The following is a 21007-nucleotide window of genomic DNA, read 5'->3' as shown; positions in this document are numbered from 1 at the left end:
ATTCGTATTCGTGTCCTAAAACTCTTAGATGTCTTCAATATTAGTCGTTTTTATTACAGATGAAACTTTATTTAGTGTAACCCAGTGTTTGACACCGCTCCTAGGGCTCTGGCTCCCTACGGTTCATCCCTGTAGCAAGGAGCCAAAAAGGGAGAAACCTCTAGCAAAAATAATGTGCAACAACATAGCAAAGAGCCAAAAGGGAGGAGCCTGGAGCAAAAACAATGTACAAACAACAAGAGCCACAGAAGTCAGGGAATTGGGGCTCACACAACTCCTCCATAGTATTGCGAAGTACTCGGAGCTAGAGCCGCATGAGCCCCTCCAACCAGGTCAAGTGATAGCGATGCTAACTATTAGACTAGTCTTAGTAGGAGTTTCGCCAGGATGTCATACACATTTATTAGAGCGTCATGTCAGCAAAACTATACTTTTTGCATGAAACAAAGAGGAGAAAGAAGGAAGTAGTCTCACCTTTGAAATCCCGCGGGTGTTGTTTCCCACACAGTGAAACGAGATGAAATCCCCACTCATGGCTAAATCGTTTCACCATCTTGCATGTGATCCAATCATTTTGCAGTAATTAAATGCTTTGCTTAGCCTTGAAAACAATAAAGTGAAATGCTTCATTGATGGGGTTGTTTTATAGATGGTTTTATTTCAATCTTGATGACATATTGGTATGTGAAACCGTGCAGTGACACTGTCTATTGAGACTGGCCTTAGACTCTTTAGATGCACTAGAGAGACAACCATCCGTTGAATTCTTAGGCCCCGTTTAGTTCTCAAAAATTTTCAAGATTTCCCACCACATCAAATTTTTAAACACATGCATAAAACATTAAATATAAATAAAAAATATAACTAATTGCACAGTTTACCTATAATTTGCGAGACGAATCTTTTGAGCTTAGTTAGTCCATGGTTGGACAATAATTATCAAATACAAAAGAAAGTGCTACAATGTCAAAATTTAAAATTTTTTGCCAACTAAACAACAAATTAATCAGATTTATTTATTAGGTGATATATGAGGATGCAGAATTACTTGGTGTCTTTTTTTTAAAGAATACCCGGTGTCCTAAGGTCTTGTTTAGTTCCAAAATTATTTTGGTTTTCGGGACTGTAGCATTTTTGTTTTTATTTGACAAATATTGTCCAATTATGAAATAACTAGGCTTAAACGACTCATCTCGCGATTTACAGGTAAATGTGCAGTTAGTTTTATTTTCGTTTATTTTTAGTGCTCCATGCAGGTGCTGCAAGATTCAATGTGATGAGAAATTTTAAAAAGTTTTTAGTTTTTGGGTGAACTAAACAAGAAATTCCTAGACAATTATTAGAATAGTTAAGGGGTCATATATTTCTTTTTACTAAAAAAATTTAGAATTTTGCTCAAATTCGAAAATAACCTGAAATCCCGAAATTACCCTTTCCATCTGTCTTCCAAACTGCGTGAGCTTTTCTCGCACCCGTACTTCCCCCTCCACTCCGGCTAGGAGGCTGCTCCCTCCGCCGCGCCGCCTCCACCGCGCTTTCCGTCGTCTCCGGCTCCGTCCCCGGATATCTCTTCACCACCGCTGCCTGCGCCGCGGCGCCGACACCACCGAAGGAGACCCAGTCGCCTTCATGACTATGGTGACTCCTCCCACTGTCGAGGTACGTAGGCACTCACGCGTCGTCCACTCCGTCCCGTCCTCGCCGCTTCCCCATCCCCCTTCCCCGCTGCCGTACTCCTCCGTTGCCTCCCGCCCGGCGAGCTACCGATCGGAGTGGCGCTCCTCGTCTTCGTCCCTAGGGTTTATCGGATCTGACCCCTCCTCCCGTTGCTCTCCTCGCTCGCAGCATGAGGACGAGGAGATGCTCGTGCCCGCCCAGGAGGTGGCCGCCGCCGACACCGACGCAGCACAGCCCATGGAAGGTACTGTACGCTCTTATCTTATTTTGCTGCTTTGCTTCAGTTGGATTTGTAGCTTGGTTTGGCAATGTGCCACATTAGGAACTTGGTTCTTTGTTCTGGCATTATCCTGATTCTCCATACGGGCGTGTTTCATGGTTATTGTCAGTGGTGGCACAGACTGAGGTGGTGAGCACGGCGGAGAGCCAGCCTGTGGAAGATCCGCAGACATCGCGGTTCACATGGACAATTGAGAACTTCACCAGGTTCAATGGGAAGAAGCACTATTCAGAGGTTTTTGTCGTTGGCGGATTCAAATGGTGAACTCCTGATCCCTTCCATTGTCCTGCCTGCAGAAACCATGGTTTTTTTTACCCCCTGTTCTTTACCGATAACATCTGCTGACCTTCACGCAGGCGTGTGCTGATTTTCCCCAAGGGGAACAATGTGGACCATTTCTCAATGTACTTGGATGTTGCTGACTCAGCCAACCTCCCGTATGGTTGGAGCCGCTATGCTCAGTTTAGTCTTGCTGTTGTAAACCAGATCCAGCCGAAGTATACGATACGCAAAGGTGTAGTCTCGCTTTATGCTGTGTTATCCACATCTTCTTGCCATATATGTGCAGTTGAATGTAGAGGGAAGAATGTTAAACTAGAAAACATTACATGCTAAAGCAGCACATAAACATGGGAGTTGAAGTGTTTGAACACACCACTATTCTCATCCAAAACATTTTTATCATTTCATCTGATTTTAAAGATTTTCTTGCATCAGGCGGGAACCAGTTAATCTTATATGTATAATGGTTCTGTCGCCATTTTAACTTTTCTGATCTCATGTTGGATGGGCAGTGTGGACAGTCTTGTTGATAACTTACCATGGTTGCATCCCTGACCTATGTAGCTGAGTATTAGGTCTCTGAATTTGAAACAAACCTTTGTTCCTTAGATCTGCAATGAAGCCCCAATTAAGTCCCAGATTTGCAACTTGCGTCATCTATACAACTTTATAACTAGACTAGAGTAAAATTGTTAGTTTCCAGGTCCTTTCTTTTTTCAGAACACGCTTGTGTATCTTTGTATTAAAGAAAAAGATTAGCTTCCAGCTTGCACCATTGTTGTGAACATCCACCAACTTTAGTCGGTGAAATGGTTAGACTTTCACCATGTAGGTGATACTATGGCATTAAGTGACTAATCAGTGGCAAATCCTATTATCAACTGTTTTCCTGGCTAATCATTACAGTATATAATGAAGAATAAACTGCAAATGCTATTTATGACAAATTATGTTAGAAGTGATATTTTTTCATAACCCTAACAAACAAGTTCCTGTAGGCACTAGCTGGGTGGTAGACCAACACCTATCACCAAATTTTTGTTTAGATTGGCGTAGGTGGTTAGCCAGGATGGTTTCCATATAACATGCTGTCCCATGATTGTGATGGATTGATTTTTCTGTTCTATCTATACTTACTTGGATATTGTTGCTACGAACTTTTGCTCCATTTCCAATGATTGCAAATGCGGCACAATGCAATTTTTTAAGTTTTGTTGGTGATTAATAGGATGCATAGTGTTCTTGATCTAATGATGCTGATAAGGCCCGCGTTATCACCTTTGTTTGCCATTGGTTCTTGCTATGGATGTATCTAGCACCAACCTGTTGTTTCTTCCCTGTCTGCAGATACCCAACATCAATTTAATGCTCGTGAGAGTGATTGGGGTTTCACATCTTTTATGCCTTTGAGTGACCTCTATGATGCAAGTAGAGGTTACCTTGTGAATGATACTGTTGTTGTGGAGGCCGAGGTTGCTGTCCGCAGAATGGTTGACTATTGGACATATGACTCAAAAAAGGAAACTGGTTATGTGGGTCTGAAAAACCAAGGAGCTACCTGTTATATGAACTCCCTTCTACAAACACTATACCATATACCGTACTTCAGGAAGGTGTGTTACCGTGCATTCTTACATATAGGCATTATTCCTTTTCTTCTGCACTTCACTGATTTATTTATTCTGCTTTAAGGCTGTGTATCATATGCCAACCACTGAAAATGACATGCCATCAGGAAGTATTCCTTTGGCACTGCAGAGCCTTTTCTACAAGCTCCAGTACAGTGACAGTAGTGTAGCTACAAAAGAGCTGACCAAATCTTTTGGATGGGACACATATGATTCTTTCATGCAGCATGATGTACAAGAGCTCAACAGAGTTCTCTCTGAGAAACTTGAGGACAAAATGAAGGTAACATATATATTGGAACTCGGATGTATAGTGCATTTTATCTTTTATTAACCTCACATCTTCTTAGGGAACTGTCGTAGAAGGAACGATTGAGCAATTATTTGAAGGTCACCACATCAATTACATTGAGTGTATAAATGTTGAGTATAAATCTAACCGCAAGGAGTCCTTTTATGGTATGGGCTGTCTTTTACGTTCTTTGCTGACTAAGTGATGCCTTGCTAGCCCAAGTAGTAGCAACCTTGGCTGCTGTACTTAAGTAATGCTATATGGCCTTGCAGATCTTCAACTTGACGTCAAAGGTTGTCGTGACATTTACTCGTCATTTGATAAATATGTTGAAGTTGAACGCCTAGAGGGTGATAACAAGTATCACGCAGAGAATCATGGTTTACAGGTAACCAAATATCTTGCTGTTGATTAAGATGAAAACCAAGCTAGAGTTGGTCTATTCATTAAGATATTTATGTGTTTTGTGAGCTTCAACATATTCATTCATTTACTGAGGTAGGAAATAATCAAATTATAACACAATATAGCCATATAGTGAACGTGCAGACTGCACGTAATATTCCTCATACTTCCTGTTCCTTTTTCTGTTTGCAGAAGGAAGTTTGTAAGTTGTATGATAACCTTTTCTTTTTCTTCAGTCCATTTTTGAATATATCTCGTGACTGGATTTAATCTTAATATCGCAGGATGCGAAGAAGGGCGTTCTTTTCCTTGATTTTCCCCCTGTTTTGCAACTCCAGCTGAAGCGCTTTGAGTATGATTATATGAGAGACACCATGGTTAAGGTTTGTTCTGGATAACTTGCACTTTGTTCAATAGTTATATTGTTCATGTACTTGTAAGATCTGCTACACCAAATGAGCCATCTCATTTATGGTACGCTTGATTGTTGATGTGTGCATCAATTGCAATCAATCTATATCAAAATTTATTTTAAGACCTATTCTTTGTTGAGTTTGTCATGTCTATTAATACTTCCTTGCCCAGATTAATGATCGCTATGAGTTCCCTCTGCAACTTGATCTGGATAGAGATGATGGCAAATACCTTGCTCCAGATGCAGATCGAAGTACAAGAAACCTTTACACTCTTCACAGGCAATGGCTTTTACCACTTAATGTACATCTTTGTATGGCTTTAAAATGAATTAATTTATTTACCGTCCGTGGCATGTCTCCCCCCCCCCTTTTCGTCAAACACGTGTGACATGCCCTTTTCGTTACGGTCTTTGAGAGTTCTGAGGCACCAGGGAATTTTCTAGTTATTTGTTCCACGTACAAACAATCGCTATTTGTTTTACGAACATGCTATGTGGGGCATAGGTTGCTATGTAATGCTATGCTTAAGTAGACATATGTTTAAGGAAATTGGTTGATCATGTGCAAAATACAGCCACATGAACATGCAGATTTGCAGACATTGCCACAACAACTATTTTTGATAACTATCGCACACCATTCATAGTTTTCTTCTTATTTATTGTGTAGAGGATCAGTGGCAGTTTGTTAGAAAGGTATTTTCAGTGCAATTGTGTATTGTAGTAATGTACTTTGCAAGGGTACTTGTGTAGTATCTAGGATGTTTAGGTATTTCACTCTGTTCTGGGGTTGTTGTGGGGATTCATCTCATGTACACTATATCTACAGTTCAGTCCTTTTTTCTTCTTGACCACCTAAGCGAACACTTGCTTCTTGCATTTTTTTTGTGTGTGTACTAATACTGTTTATCTTCTTTTATTCAGTGTTCTTGTTCATAGCGGTGGGGTACATGGTGGTCACTACTATGCATTCATACGGCCAACTCTATCCGAGCAATGGTAGGCTTTTGTATTGGTTTATTGTTGTAGTACACTTGCTTAACTAGTTGCTAGATAATTTCATTGCATTTTCCTTGCACTTAGAGATTTAATGGTTGACTAGAACTATACCGACTTCCATTCTTAAGTTGGAGAACTAAATTAGCCGACTAAAATCCATGTTTCTGACCTGCCGGTGATTACAAGTGAATGGTAGCGGTCATGTTTATAACTGTACAATTGTGGTACTGTAGAGTGTAGCATAAGCCTTTGCAGACCAATTTGAAGTTTCGGATTCTATTTTCCCCTAACCAGTTGGCTATGGGAATGCACCCATTTATTTGGTTCTGATTTTTTAGGACTGTTGGCAACTACAACTAGTTGTCTATCAGAGGGGTTAGTTACACTTGTGTTCAGAATACACATTTGTCAAATTGTCACTGTTCCAATACACATTTGCACCCTCGGCTGCTTATAGTCCATATTCATCAACAGCTGAACAACATCAATCATCTTGAAAAATCCTACTAGAAATAATAATATGCTCAATTAGTCCTTGATACAAGTTCAAGGACTAAACACACTACATTAATGAGTAATGACCACTTGCATATGAACCACTTGAACACTGTACATACAACAAGTCAACAATGAACCTTTTGTCCAAGCAGTTTGGGATATGCTAGAAACAAAACCAAATAAGGAGCAGAACAAAGATGATAGGAGTAGTATTATAATAGGAACAATAATAAAAGAGATTGGTATCCTAGGTCATGGTTTATGCACTTGATTTCTATTCTCCATGTGCTCCTATCCAAGGATAAAACATGTTCAATACCTTGTTTGGGACCTCACTGTAAACTTGGGGTTGAACGATTCATTGGGGAGGAGTAAAGTTTTAGTTGCATCTGCCATGGGTAACCTTGCCAAGTTTGGGTTATTGGGTTTGAGAAAAAGGTTGGGCTATTGGGCTTCGTGAGCAAATGGCCCAAAGTACAAGTGTTTGGGTCACATCCGAAGGTAGTAGAGGAGCAGAACACAAGACTGGTTACTTCTAAGCGACAAGGCCCTCTCTACTGGTCCCCTCTTCCCCATAACCCTAGATCTGCCCTCTTCTGTGGCACCCTGGATCACTGTTCTTCCGTGGTGCCCTGGGACCACAGATCAGGTGCAGTAGTCACCGCTACTGCAACTTAGGGCCTGTTTGGTTCCCCTTGCTAAATTTTAGACAGCTAAACTTTAGTAGCTAAACTTCCAAATACACTGACTAAAAAGGAGCTAAAATAGTTTAGTCCCACTAGTCACCCAAGAGTAGCCAAAATAGTTTTAGCTGGCTAAAATTTAGCAAGGCCGCAAGGGGAACCAAACATGCCCTTAAGCAGTTGAAGCATCTGATGCATCCATAAGAGAAGCAACGACTAGGATCAAAAGTGCTTGTTTCCATGCCTTTTCGCACTACCTTGTAGTTCGCCGGCCTTGTGCTGCGAACTGCCATGTTTGGAGGGAACAGGCAGCGACTGAAGTAGTCTGGTGCCATTCTCATGAAGTGGCAGCAATTGTGAGGGAGGCCGGTGGACTGCCAGGCCATGGCACCTCCGGTGACTCCTCCTGTGCGTGCCACAATGGCGGCATCCGTGCTGGAGTCGGGCAAGGCATGTGCACACCCAGAGTGTGGTGGCGCAGGTGGGGAAGGGGAGGACTTGGGAGCGCGCCGGCAAAGCAGTTGGCGGTGACGTCAACTGGACAGGAACCTGCAGTGCCAGAGCGTCAAAGACTGTGCCGTGTAATGGGTTGGAGGAGAGGTTTGTGGCAGAACAGCGTGGTGCCTGCAGCAAGGGTCGCGACAACGGGCCCGCAAGAATATTCCGGCTGAGGTCGAGGTCTTAGAGGCGGGCAAGCCCAACGTTCGTCGGTACCGGGAGCAGGCACATGAGGCTGCGGCCCGTGAGCAGCAGCGCCGCCATGCCGCCCATGCGGCCAGCGGCGTCGCAGGCCATGCCATCCCAGTCGCAGCACGCCGTGGCAGGGGAAGGAGAGGGGCCGGACCTCGCAGCAGCCACATGGCGGTGGCTCTGTGGTGTGCTGCAGGCCTGAGAGCGGCGGCTCGATTGGCTGATGACAGACATTGAATTTAAAAAGGGAACAGTAAAGGAGGAGAAAGGAGGGCTATCATCCCAACCGTTGCTTCTCTCATGGTTGGATCAGATGCTTCAACTGCTTAAGTTGCAGTAGCAGTTACTACTGCACCTGATCTGTGTCTGGTGCCCTGGTTCCCTGGTTCACTGTTCTTCTGCGATACCCCAGCTAACTCTTCCTTTGTGAGGCCCTGATCTACCTATTTCCCTCCGAATCCAATCCCAATCCTGCCAAATCATTCCACTGATTGTTGAGGTATGCAATACTAGGGTTTCATGTGACGAAATAGGGGGGCAGAGTTTAATCTCTGTTCAGTATTTTTGTTGCTACTGCAATGCTTGTCTTTGTATGTGGAAGCAATCTATGCTGCATGATCTGCATATCCTTGTAAACTGTCTCGAAATTTTCACCTCATGTTCTCAGGTATAAATTTGATGATGAGCGTGTAACAAAAGAAGATGCTAAGAAGGCTCTTGAAGAGCAATATGGGGGTGAGGAAGAGGTAAATTCTATTTGATTTTTTATTCAAGGATAAATGTCTGTGAAGTCTCATCTACTTATCACCATCGTTTATGTTTCTCTTTTGGATTAAACAGTTGCCCCAAATAAACCCTGGTTTCAACAATGCTCCATTTAAATTCACGAAGTATTCAAACGCGTATATGCTTGTTTATATTCGTGAAAGTGACAAGGAGAAAATTATGTGTACTGTTGATGAAAAAGACATTGCTGAGCATTTAAGGGTATGCACAATCAGCATTATCCCTCTGTTTTTTTACTGTGGATTCCATTTTTGGTATAATTTGGTTGAGAATTGTGGATTTGTGTAGGTAAGGTTGAAAAAAGAACAAGAAGAGAAAGAACACAAAAAGAAAGAAAAAGCTGAAGCTCATCTTTATACCATAATTAAGGTCTGGATCTATGTTTCTTTCCTCTTGATCAGATCTCATAATCTGAAATTGAGTTTATCTTTTAACATTAAATTCTGGCAAATAAATCTAGGTAGCTCGAGATGAGGATTTGAAGGAACAAATTGGAAAGGATATGTATTTTGATTTGGTGGACCATGAAAAAGTCCGTAATTTCCGTATACAGAAACAAATGCCTTTTAGTTCTTTCAAGGTAACATGCTTCCAGAACTCTACTCAAGTTATTTTTATGGTTGCAAATCTTTCTTATTATAGCTTTATAAGAGCAACTCCAACGGTTTTGCATTTTTTGTTTGGCAAAACATGGAGTTTGCCAACTCACAAATGAAAATGGCAAAACTAAAAAGAGTCCATCTCCAACCATTTTCCATAATTCTTTTGCGAAAAATAGAATTATGGACCCACTTGTTGCCCGCGTTTTTTTCCTCGCGCGCCACCGTCAGTTCGTGCAGTTTTTGTTTTCCTTCACCAGTTCGCCTGGTCGCCGGCAATTGCATCCAGCCGGCCAGCAAGTCCTCCTAGGGAGGCACGTCTAGGCTAGCTAGCAGGCATGGCACCGATGAATTCCAGGTCGCTGGAGACTCCACCAAGCCGGCAACTGGAACTCCGATGGAAGATGGCGACACCACGGAGCAATGAAGCTGGCGGCACCACGGAGCAATCGCGTGGAAACTCCGACGGCGGCGCACGGGAGGAGTAGGTGTGCGGGAGAAGGATACGCGCGCGGGAGGAGTCTCTTCATCGCACAAAACACCAATGCCAAGCCTCACGGACTTTTGCATATATGCACAGTTTGACCCTCCATTTGCCAAGTTGCCAAATTTGCGAAAGCCAATTGCCAAACCGTTGGAGAGTAATTTTTGGGCTTTTTTCCCAAAAAACAAGAATACCTAACTCAATTGCAAAACCGTTGGAGTTGCTCTAATACAATTTCCGTTCTTGTTATTGATATGCGGAACTGGATTCGACTTTTTTTCGTTTATTTAACTTCTTGGATAACTGTTTAATAGGAGGAAGTTGCCAAGGAATATGGCATCCCTGTGCAGTTTCAGCGCTTCTGGTTGTGGGCCAAGAGGCAAAACCATACATACCGCCCTAATCGTCCATTGACCCTTCATGAGGAAACACAATCTGTAAGTTATTTGTTCATTTGTTGCTTCAAAGTGCTGGAGCTTATAGTTTATTCTGCAGATACTTTGGGAACTGGCGTGTAACTTTTATTTGTTTCATTTTCATGCTAATATTAGCAATTAATGAAATCGGGAATAGAATGAGCTGTATAAGTTGGAATACTTATTATAAAAGATCAGAACCAATTCTGGTCATGAACTAATATTCAGATTTGGCTTGTGCAATTCTCAAAACCTATCTTTATATGTTCTCTTTTGTATCTATATCTGATTGACATTACTATGATAAAGCACTAGGATTCATCTCAGGCACTCTTATCAATTTTCTATGTTGTTATCTGATGTATAATATGTAAGACGAATGTCATAAAATAAAATAAATCTTTCATCATTCTTAAGGATTGTTCCCATTTTCAAATACTATAAGGTTGGGATAACTTTAGGAATTGGTTGAGTTGATATATATACTTAAGAAAAGGAACCTTTCAGGAATTGGTTTAGCTGATATGGAATATTTAGCTTCCAGAAAAAACTAGTAGCCCAATCTGTTGTGTTTAGTTATCAAGATGCTATAGCAAAATTGCGAAAAACTTTGTGGGCACTTATTTATGTGGAACCTTTGCAGTGTTATTTTTTTTGTTCTTGGTCTTCCTTTATTTTTTATATTTCAATTTTATGTGAATATATCTCGTTCTTTTCTTTCCCTGCTTAGGTGGGGCAACTGAGGGAGGTATCAAATAAGGCACACAATGCTGAGTTAAAGCTGTTTTTGGAAGTAGAAGTTGGGCTGGTAATTATATGCTTGATTTGTCCTGCCTTCCAGTTCTGCATGTCACTTATAGTGTCAGCTGTGGATTCCTTACCTATCTTTGTTTACCCATTTTAGGATTTGCGGCCTCTCCCTCCTCCTGAGAAGGGCAAGGAAGATATTCTTCTTTTCTTCAAACTCTACAACCCGGAAAAGGAAGAACTTCGGTACATCTTCTGTTTTAAGTGATAACATTGTCATCTTGTCCTAAGTAGTGCTTCTTTAACGTTCATTAAAATAAGTTTATCATCATGTGACTCATGGGGTTGTTTCATCCATGTAGTTTTATGGGTAGGCTTTTCGTGAAGGCCTTGGGCAAACCTTCAGAAATACTGGCAAAACTAAACGAAATGGCTGGATTTTCCCCTGACCAAGAAATTGAGCTTTATGAGGCAAGATTGAATTTTTGTTTTGATATATTTATTGTCCTGATGATTTGTCCACTAGTGCATTGTTGTCCAAATGCATTAATTCTCTCCGTGATGACCTTATGATGGGTACTGTCTTAAATGGTTCCATTGGTACATATATACAGGAAATTAAGTTTGAGCCAAACGTGATGTGCGAAATTATTGACAAGAAGCTCACTTTTCGTTCTAGTCAGGTTTGTCAATACACTTCTATTCAAAGGGATGTATAACTCAAATTAAAGGGTTATTTATGGAATTATTTCCAAAATTTCTCAATATTTTAGCTTGAAGATGGGGACATTGTCTGTTTCCAAAAATCACCAGGAGCAGAATATGATGCACAAGTGCGATATCCAGATGTTCCTTCATTTTTGGAGTATGTCCATAATAGGCAGGTGTGGTATCCGTATCTCCAACTTGATTATGATTTTGTACTGTAGTATAAGACTCATATTTGTTCTTCCAATTTTTATACGATTTTACTTCCATTTGTAAGCTATTATTGCACATTGTCAGTCTGCCACATCTATTATGGTCATGATCCAGTTCCACATCATTTCTGGTATGTTTTAGGTCACTAGAAAATATACAGTGAGTTTTTTTATTTGTAGTTTTTCCCCTATTCTAATGGAACTGATCTATATAGTGTACCATGTTTACTTTTTTTAATGTGTATCCACCTTACTAGCCACAACCAAGCCTCTGCTGCATCTCATGCAGCAGCTTGATGTTGCTTTTTCATTTTATTGCTCCAAATTTTATGCTGCAGAAGAGACAAGCAGGTTCATAATGTCCATGCATTCCTTTCCTCTTCTTCGCTTCAGTATTTATTGGTGGCATAGTTTCTCTACAGTTCATTTGTCCTATATAGTTTATTCTTGAGAACAATACGGCTCCTTTTACTATAGAGCTTTTGCCGGCAGTTATTAAAACCTGCTTTCTCATCATGTTCCTGAAGTAGCTGTTGTGGTTTCTGCAGGTTGTGCATTTCCGGTCTTTGGAGAAACCAAAGGATGATGATTTTTCTTTGGAATTGTGAGAGTTTGCTTATTGTGCATCATTGTTCGGTGAACTTGTTTAATTGAATGTCTATCTCACCCAATATGTTTTTTTCCATGCCTCAAGGTCAAAGCTTCATACCTATGATGATGTTGTTGAGAGAGTTGCTCGCCAACTTGAATTGGATGATCCAGCGAAAATTCGGCTTACATCCCACAATTGCTACTCTCAGCAACCTAAACCACAACCTGTCAAATATCGAGTGGAGCATCTGTTGGACATGCTCATCCATTATAATCAGGTTAACATTTTTCGTTTCTTTTGGTCAATATGAGCATGGTTTCTTGTAACAAAGTGTGTTGGACTTCCTACTAAAGCACTATCTGGTACAGACGTCTGACATCTTGTATTATGAAGTGTTGGATATACCACTGCCAGAATTGCAGTTCCTAAAAACCCTGAAAGTCGCATTTCACCATCCTACGAAGGATGAGGTTTGTTTTGCTATCAGGCGCATATGGTGTACTTCCTAAAGTATTGTGTCTATATCTTCATATGATATCCTGTCTCCAGGTTGTTATTCATAGCATCAGGCTTCCAAAAAATAGCACCATTGCTGATGTAATAAATGACTTGAAAACTAAGGTAAGCAATACTTTCCCCTCAATCTATTTGTAGTTGTAGTTTTGTTCTTCGGAGTTACACTTCAGCTGAACTAAGCCGACACTATTGTGCCGACCCTGAATATATCCATATATCCTTGTTACTTATATTAGTTTTTTTCCCTTGATGTTTGAAACTGTGTGCACTAGATCATGTTTTGGGGGTGTGCCCCTATACCTAAGTGTTTTCCTTTTCCTTGCTACCTAAAACTTGTTAGGCCCCCTCAGTCAAACATTGTTGCCAATAAACAAATAGACTAATTCTTATTGAATGTAGCAAACACTAAAGTAGGTAGGTGGGGCATTCCAGATGTAGGCTTGTCTCTTCAAAGTCTTATACAACAATAAAGAAAAAGGAACATTTTGTAGCTCTTTAGAGTTAAGACAGGAAAAAAAAGTAGCAGCAGATGGAGTGCCTAGCTGTCTGCTAATTTGGTTAAAGGGTCTGGTCCTACTTATATTATCACTTATAGTTTGCTGTCAAACTGTACTAAAGCGCCCCACAAAGACTTGAATTTTAGTAGTGGAAATTTGTTCCAAAAATTGTTGATTTTTAGAGCTACTAGGAGTACTAATTGTCCTTGTGAGCCACCTTCACCCATTAAATGTGGTGCCTAATTCCTTCATTACCTGCCTTGCTCAAGCAATATATGTCCATTAAATCCTGGGGCTGCTGGAGACGTCACACCAATCCAATCTTTTCACCATGAAACACATAGATATAATGGAGGGCATCTACGCCTTTTTCTCCATGATAATAACCTGTCTGGTTTGCTAAAAATCATGTCTTTGTGGAATGGATGGAGTAAAAGCTTATTGTTTGGTGTGAATGGGTGTTGTTCGGGTGCTAAACCCTTCTCTTTCGTTAATATATAATAACGATACGAAGCTCACCTGTGTGTTCAAGTGAAAAAGTAAAAGCAACTGTGAAGTGGCTTTGTTAGGTTTCTCTTGCTGGTTTGGTTCATTAAGCTTTTAATTGTACTAATCAACAGGTTGAACTGTCCAGTCCTAATGCTGAACTACGTGTGCTAGAAGTCTTTTACCACAAGATCTATAAGGTACTTTGGGCATTCATATGATACATCATGAGCATTACACGATATGCAGTGTTTCTTATGTTTTATTTTCTGGAGAACAAAGATAACTAGCGTAATGAATTCTTCTATATAAAGAAACTATCATTTTTTCTGTATTCATTATGGCCACTTGCTAATTCAAGTTTTTTCTTAGATCTTTCCACTACAAGAGAAGATAGAGAATATAAATGATCAATATTGGACACTACGTGCCGAGGAGGTGTGTAATAATTTTGTCCACTGTACTTGGTGGCTGTAGTTCCAATGAAAAGTTCTGAGTAACCTCATAAGTGCGTCTATCAATTGGTGCAGATTCCAGAAGAGGAGAAAAATATAGGTCCAAATGATCGGCTAATTCATGTTTATCACTTCATGAAAGATATTAATCAGACTCAGGTAGTGCACTTATGAAGTTGTACTTGGAGATAGCTATTCAATACTTTTTATGTCAAGAATTGACATTATTTTGACCTACAGCAAATTCAGAACTTCGGAGACCCTTTCTTTCTGCTTATTCATGAAGGTGAGACTTTAGCAGAAGTCAAGAAGCGCATACAGAGTAAACTGCAAGTCTCTGCTGATGAATTTTCCAAGGTGATCCATCTATTGAAGTTTCTTTAAATGGTGGAGTGACAACATATTATATTCATAAATAGTACCACTATTTCTGATCTGGTCTTCTGTAATGTGCAGAATTCAGATGCCATACTTAACTATCAAATTTTATCAATCATCTAAAAAATTTCCAGTCACTTGTCAGGAAAAAAATCCCGTCCATCAAAAGTGAATTAGATGCACATATTTTATGTCTTATAGAATGGTTTGCCAATTATTTTGCGAACTGTGACAGCAAAGTAATATAACAAAGTGATATTCAGTAACAGATTATTGCTGTTCTTTTTCTTGTCATTGTCTTTCCTCTCCTTTTACCTTGAGTTGCATTGCATATTATGCAGCTACAGAACTGATATAATATTCATGTGAGCAGTGGAAATTTGCGTTTATATCGATGAATCGGCCAGACTACCTCCAGGATTCAGATGTTATATCTACTCGCTTTCAGGTAAATTGTTTGATGTTGCCTACATGCTTGTCTAGCTGTTTCCATGCACTTGTCCTGTTTGCTGACCTTTGTCATCTGATTACTACAGAGGAGAGAGGTCTATGGAGCTTGGGAGCAATATCTTGGGATGGAGCACACTGATACTGCACCAAAAAGGGCTTATACAGTGAATCAGGTATGCTACTTTCTTGTGAAAAAATGCTGTCAAATTTTCTAGTGTTGATTTTGTGCCCGGTATTTGTGTCATCATTGCTTAGACAAGCATGTAATGCTTTATGATCTCACTAGCTACATCTTTATGAGATCTGTAATCATCGCTATTTTCAGTGAATGGGTTAAAAGGATCTTTGAGTCTGCATGATAACGTAGAGAGTTCACTATTAATCCGTTTTATCTGTGTATGTTTGACTCTGTTGCCTAGAATGGTTTTATAATTGCCACCAACCAGGAAAGACATTTTAATTTTTCTTCAGATATTTGCTGAGACTATGTTTTGAGCTCTGGCATGCACGGTTACATGTCCTTTGAATTTTTATGCACTTCACTGTACCATTCATATCATGTTTCGTTTCGTATTCAGGTTTTGTTATGTAACCCTAACTTTCTTCTGGTGATTTCAACTACCTGCAGAACCGTCACTCATACGAGAAGCCAGTCAAAATTTACAATTGAAATTTCTAACTGGTCTGGCCTCATGGTGAGGTACCCCATATGAGAGGAGCAACCAAAAAGGCAGGATAAGGAATTTGTACTGTCAGGGGGAAACCTCATAGTTGTCAACCATTCGGGCCATGACCATCTATTCCAGTGCTACAGGCCAGCCGCTGTCATCTCATCTGTAGCAGCCAGATCCCACAGCAATGATTTTTTTTTCAAGATTTTCCTTCTTTGCCCCCGGGCGATGGTGCTAGAGCATTGATGTCCGTTTCGGTTGGGTACAAGGGCCAGATATTGCTTCATTCTTAGAGCAAAGTTGGGTACATAAGATTTTGGTAGGAGGCGTGTATACAGGCAGGCGGTATATGTTGTCATGTACTGCTGTTAATGTAGTGACAGTGGTTGACTTGTAAATTGGTTCCAGTTTCCAGCGCATGTCTGAAAAAGGAGAGTAATTTTGGGTCCTTTCAGAAACATGCAATATTTGACTTCTTGTTGCAAGAAACTACAACTTGCTCAAGGCCCTACTGCTTCGATTATCACTAAAGCAAGAGAAAAATTGTACCTTTTATTTTTGCAACGTGACCGTGATGTGCCAAAATAGTTTGTATGCTTCTTAAATTGACCCAAAAGTTGTAAGTAGTTTCCTGCTGCTGAAGTCAACGTAGTTGTAGGTTTTTTCAAATCTTGAAAAAGTTCTCAGAATTTATAATGCGGCGGAGGCCATAACTCATTGCTAGCATCGTTTTTGTTTGGAAATAAGCATCTTTTGATGGTCGCATGCGAATTCGATGGTTTGACCATGACGACTCACCATGTTATGGTGGCCGATTGGTTAAGTGCATCCAGAGACAGTTTTTTTTTTTTGGCGGCGGTAATTAGAAACTCGTTTTTAGTTCTGTGTCATTAATTAAGTTTGTCGTGTTTTGGCATAGCAAAGTGCAGTCACAAGTGAAAATGTCATTTTGAGTTTGTCCAAAGCGATCTGATGACTGTAAGTCACTCTTCGTGCGTGTTGATTTTAAACATGTGAAAATGTCACGAGTATATTAACGAATTTTAATAAAAGTATACATTAACAAAAATTTATAGATATATTTATAACAAAATGTGGCGGTCAAAGTATATGAGATAATTGACTTTACACGACTTGAAAACGTCATACGTGACTGCATGGATTCTCAAGGCACCTATGTACCGGATGTGTAGCATGCAGTGTAGGTGAACAGACAATACCATATAGCCATTCTCTGAATGTAAGAGCAACTCGAGCAGTAGCCTCAAAATTAGGCCCCTACTTTTAATTTGGGTGTTCTTTTTACTTCTTGTGGCTCAACTTTTTTGCTTCAACTCCAACACTAGCACCCAAATTTGGGCCCCCAAACCTATTCAAGAGAGAATGGCAAGAGACCCACTCGTAATTGTCTTTTTTTTCCTCTTTCTTCTTCCTTTGGACAGGGACACAATTAGAGCATCAAGCCGGTGGTCATGCACATGCAAGGGAAGAGAGAGAGAGGGAACGTGCGCTAGGGCTAGGATACGCGATGGAGGATGGGGGCTGTCCTGTTGGGCCAACAGGAATGAGATCTAGGAGAGAAATATGGGTGCCCAACCAAACATGGGGTCTGGAGTAGGGGCCGTGTTGGAGTAATGTTTTTAGCCTGAGCACCCATATTATAGCTATTGGGGCTTGTGTAGGGACCTTGCTGGAGTTGCTCTAAGGCTTTGTTTAGTTTCTCTCCAAAATCCAAAATTTTTCAGAATTCCTTGTCACATCGAATCTTTGAACACATGCATGGAACATTAAATATAGACAAAAATAAAAACTAATTATATAGTTTGTTTGTAATTTGGGAGACGAATCTTTTAAGCCTAGTTAGTCTATAATTAGACAATATTTATCATATACAAACGAAAGTCCAACAAAATTTGGAAGCCTAAACCAAAATCTTGCATGCAGAAAACATCTCGATGAATGAATAAACTATTTCGCACACGCCCTCAATTTTTTTCTTAAAAAAAGACAAATGGCAGTCTGGGCCGTTGATTGTTGACCCAACGGCCCATAAATTACGGGCCATAAGCCCATAACCTGGGGGGCGTGCAGTGCGCATGCGATTCTCCCAAACGGCGCCAAGAACTTGTGCAACGCCTGTGGCTGTGGCCCGATGTGGGCGAACACCGTCAGTACTCTCACCTTTTGATGCGTTCTCCCTCGCCTCGGATTCTTTTCATGCATCTCCCTTTGATATCTTGTTCTGCAATTACCTAGTACTAGCTGTTACACATCTTTTCATGCATCTTCCTTTTGATGACTTACTTGCACTACTGTAACATTATATTGGCGCAGCACTTGCATTGTAGCTCGTTTTCATCACGTAAACCGGCTAACGTTGTGTGTGTGTTTCTTCTCCGGCAGGGGAAGATGTCACAAATGCGGAATCCCAGCACAGAGGAGCCCACCAGTGATTGAGGTTGCATTATCAACCCCAACATGACTAAGCAAACAACAGCTTCATGCATGGCAACCAACTGGCAATGCACAATGGAGTTCTTTTACAAAGTGTAACATAACTTGGAAGACTGAACTACTGATGAGATGACATGTGCAGATACATGTAACTGAGTGCAGTGGAGTTTGTTCATTCATGATAGTGAAGTGGAACTGGAAGTAGCTAGCATTGTTCAGTGTGCATGCTGGTTGCTGGCACTGCCGCTTTTAGTCCACCCTGTTAACTAAGATCTCTACAACAAGTTTGAGTATATGAGCTCAACTTTTACGAATTGTGTAATCTGGTTAATTAATACTAGTGGCGTTGCTGACTGTTGACACTAGTACTAATGAAAGTTGCTATACATTTGTTTCACAAAGCTAATAAGTTACAAGTACATCACATCTGCGCCTGTAGCTCAGTGTACAGAGTCTCTGATCCGAAGCCTAAGGATCAGGATGTTGGTTTGACCCCTGCCTGGCTCGATCGTGTTCCCTTTTTTCCGACACGTTTTTTCTTACCATTTTTATTCCCCCCTTCTTTTACATCTTTTTTCCCCATTGAAATTTGACACGTATATATTTTTCCACCACCCAAGAAAGGCATCTGAATTGTTTTCAGATATTTTGGTGAGACCAATTTTCAAACTGTAGCATGCACGGTAACATGTCCATTGAATTTTTTGCACTTCACTGTAGCATTGATACCCTGTTTTGTATTCAGGTTCTGTTATGTAATCCTAACTTTATTCCGGTGATTTCAACTATTTGCAGAACCGCGTCGAGAGGCTGGTCAAAATTTACGATTAAAATTTCTAACCGGTCTGACCTCATGGTGAAGGCCTCCATATGAGAGGAGCGGCCAAAAAAAGGACGATGTCAGCGGGAAACCTCATAGTTGTCAATAAATGTGCCATGTGCATCAATTCTATGCTACAGATCCAAAACAAAAAACCTAACTGAACTGAAACCGAACCGAAGTATCTTTTTTTTTGGCTCCACCAGCCTATCCAAGAGTCTCACCACACCACCTTGGGCCTTGGCCTACTAGCTAACCCACTAGTTGGGCTCCCTCCCTAGTCCCACGGGACCCTCTCCTAGTCTGCACTCATTCTGTATCTCCAAACCCTAACCCTCGTGGCTAGTGGTGGCGGCGGAGTAGAGGAGTGAGGGGCTAAGGGTGCACCGCCACGTCTCGATCCATGTGAGGCTATAGCTATAGCCAATGAGGGGAGTGGCTTTCAGAGGTGTCATGCGTGCGAGCATCTTCTGAAGGTGTGACTGCACGTCTAAGCTAGTGCGTGCCACTTATTGGGGCCCTAGGCAGAAGATTGTCATTGGAAGGCGCGGACAAGCAGCAAGGAGGAGAATGGTGCCGATGTGCCAAGAAGCATTCCCAGACCTCAGTCCTCATGTCGGCTAGAGGCGGCAATGCAACGCGAGTAGAGTATATTCTGGTTTTTCAGTTTAAACCGAAAAACCAAACTAAAAAAAAAGTAAAACTAACCCCATCTGTTTTCAGTTCTAAAATAAATCGATCAGCTATCGTTTTCTAAAAGCCAAATTTATCAAGAACCAAAAAAAGGAACTGAACTATTGGTTAAAATTGAATGTCCACTCCTATGATGCTATTTGTAGCAGCTCCCATAGTGATGTTTTCAAGTTTTTCCTTCTTTGCCCTCAGGCGATGGTGAGAGTGTATTGTTTTCCATTTCGGTTGGGTATAAGGGTGCTCCTAGGGTAGATATTGCTTCCTTCTTATAGCAAAGTTGGGTACATAAGATTTTGGTGCAGGAGGTGTGTACACAGGAAGGTGGTATAGTTGTGACTTACTCTCGGCGTGATCCCGCATATCTTGCATTGTGTATACTATTGTTAATGGGGCAACAATTGTTGAGAGTAAATGGCAATTTTCAGCTTCCAACTCATAAATGTATGGAAAAAGAGTAATTTTGGGCCCTTTTAGAAACATGCAATATTTGACATCTTGTTGAAAGAAACTACAACTTGCTCAAGGACCTACTGCTTCGATCATCACTAAAGCAAGATAAAAAATGTAGTTTTTTATATTTATTTTTTTTAACATGATCATGATGTGTCAAAATAGTTGTATGCTTCTAAAATGGTCACTAAATGTTGTAGTTTTTGCTGCCTTAGTCAACATAGTGGTAGGTTTTTGAAATCCTGTTGAGAATTTATTATGCAGTGTAGGCCAGAACTCCTTAGTAGCATTGGTTTTGTTTGGAAATAAGGATCTTTTGATGGTCGCACGCATGAGAGTTTGATGGCTTCACAATGACAACAATCCTTATATATTATGGTTGCCCGTTGGTTAGTGCACCCAGTGATGAGTTGTGGTAGCGGTAGCCGGTAGCCGTAGAGGCCTTCGACCTCTAACATCATCCCCATCTAGTGTCTTGTCACCCCTATGGGTCGTGGCATGTTTTTTTAAAAGACCTAGAAGCTTTGGTTGTAGCATATATTAATAAGAAGAGGAGATTTGATCTAGTTTACAAGGGAAATCGAGCCTGAAAACCATACAAGCATTATCTACAAACCATACAACAACACCATACAACAATATCTAGAGGTTGTCAAGTGTCATCGTTGCAAAGCTAGCCAACCTAAAGGCTCAAACTTCACGAGAATGAACCACAGTCAAATCTCAAGCCATGAGAAAAGTGTT

General features: G+C 40.7%; 1 protein-coding gene across 1 annotated transcript; it reads left to right on the top strand.

Moving 5' to 3' along the window:
• Positions 1455-16410, top strand: LOC8071953 (ubiquitin carboxyl-terminal hydrolase 12). The gene is made up of 32 exons (XM_002450952.2): positions 1455-1659; positions 1846-1921; positions 2067-2217; positions 2314-2471; positions 3587-3852; positions 3932-4150; positions 4218-4326; positions 4432-4547; positions 4849-4947; positions 5150-5259; positions 5904-5978; positions 8517-8595; positions 8690-8836; positions 8924-9004; positions 9096-9215; positions 10033-10155; positions 10865-10942; positions 11039-11127; positions 11244-11352; positions 11496-11564; positions 11655-11765; positions 12350-12405; positions 12496-12670; positions 12762-12863; positions 12943-13014; positions 14027-14092; positions 14265-14330; positions 14423-14506; positions 14588-14704; positions 15099-15173; positions 15262-15348; positions 15804-16410. Exons 1-32 carry the CDS (start codon positions 1630-1632, stop codon positions 15843-15845), a joined length of 3357 nt encoding a protein of 1118 aa, XP_002450997.1. The 5' UTR covers positions 1455-1629; the 3' UTR covers positions 15846-16410.

This window comes from Sorghum bicolor, chromosome 5, assembly GCF_000003195.3.
Source record: "Sorghum bicolor cultivar BTx623 chromosome 5, Sorghum_bicolor_NCBIv3, whole genome shotgun sequence".
In the NCBI taxonomy this organism is placed as follows: Eukaryota; Viridiplantae; Streptophyta; class Magnoliopsida; order Poales; family Poaceae; genus Sorghum; species Sorghum bicolor.
Note: the sequence above shows the minus strand (reverse complement) of the source record. Positions and strands in the feature narration are given on the sequence as shown.

Bases quoted from the DNA above. Each gene is read 5' to 3' on its own strand.
- LOC8071953 (XM_002450952.2), top strand. From the start codon at position 1,630: ATGACTATGGTGACTCCTCCCACTGTCGAG. The intron at 11,128-11,243 runs GTACATCTTCTG...TCATCCATGTAG, and splicing joins CCGGAAAAGGAAGAACTTCG to TTTTATGGGTAGGCTTTTCG. The intron at 14,507-14,587 runs GTAGTGCACTTA...TTTGACCTACAG, and splicing joins AAGATATTAATCAGACTCAG to CAAATTCAGAACTTCGGAGA.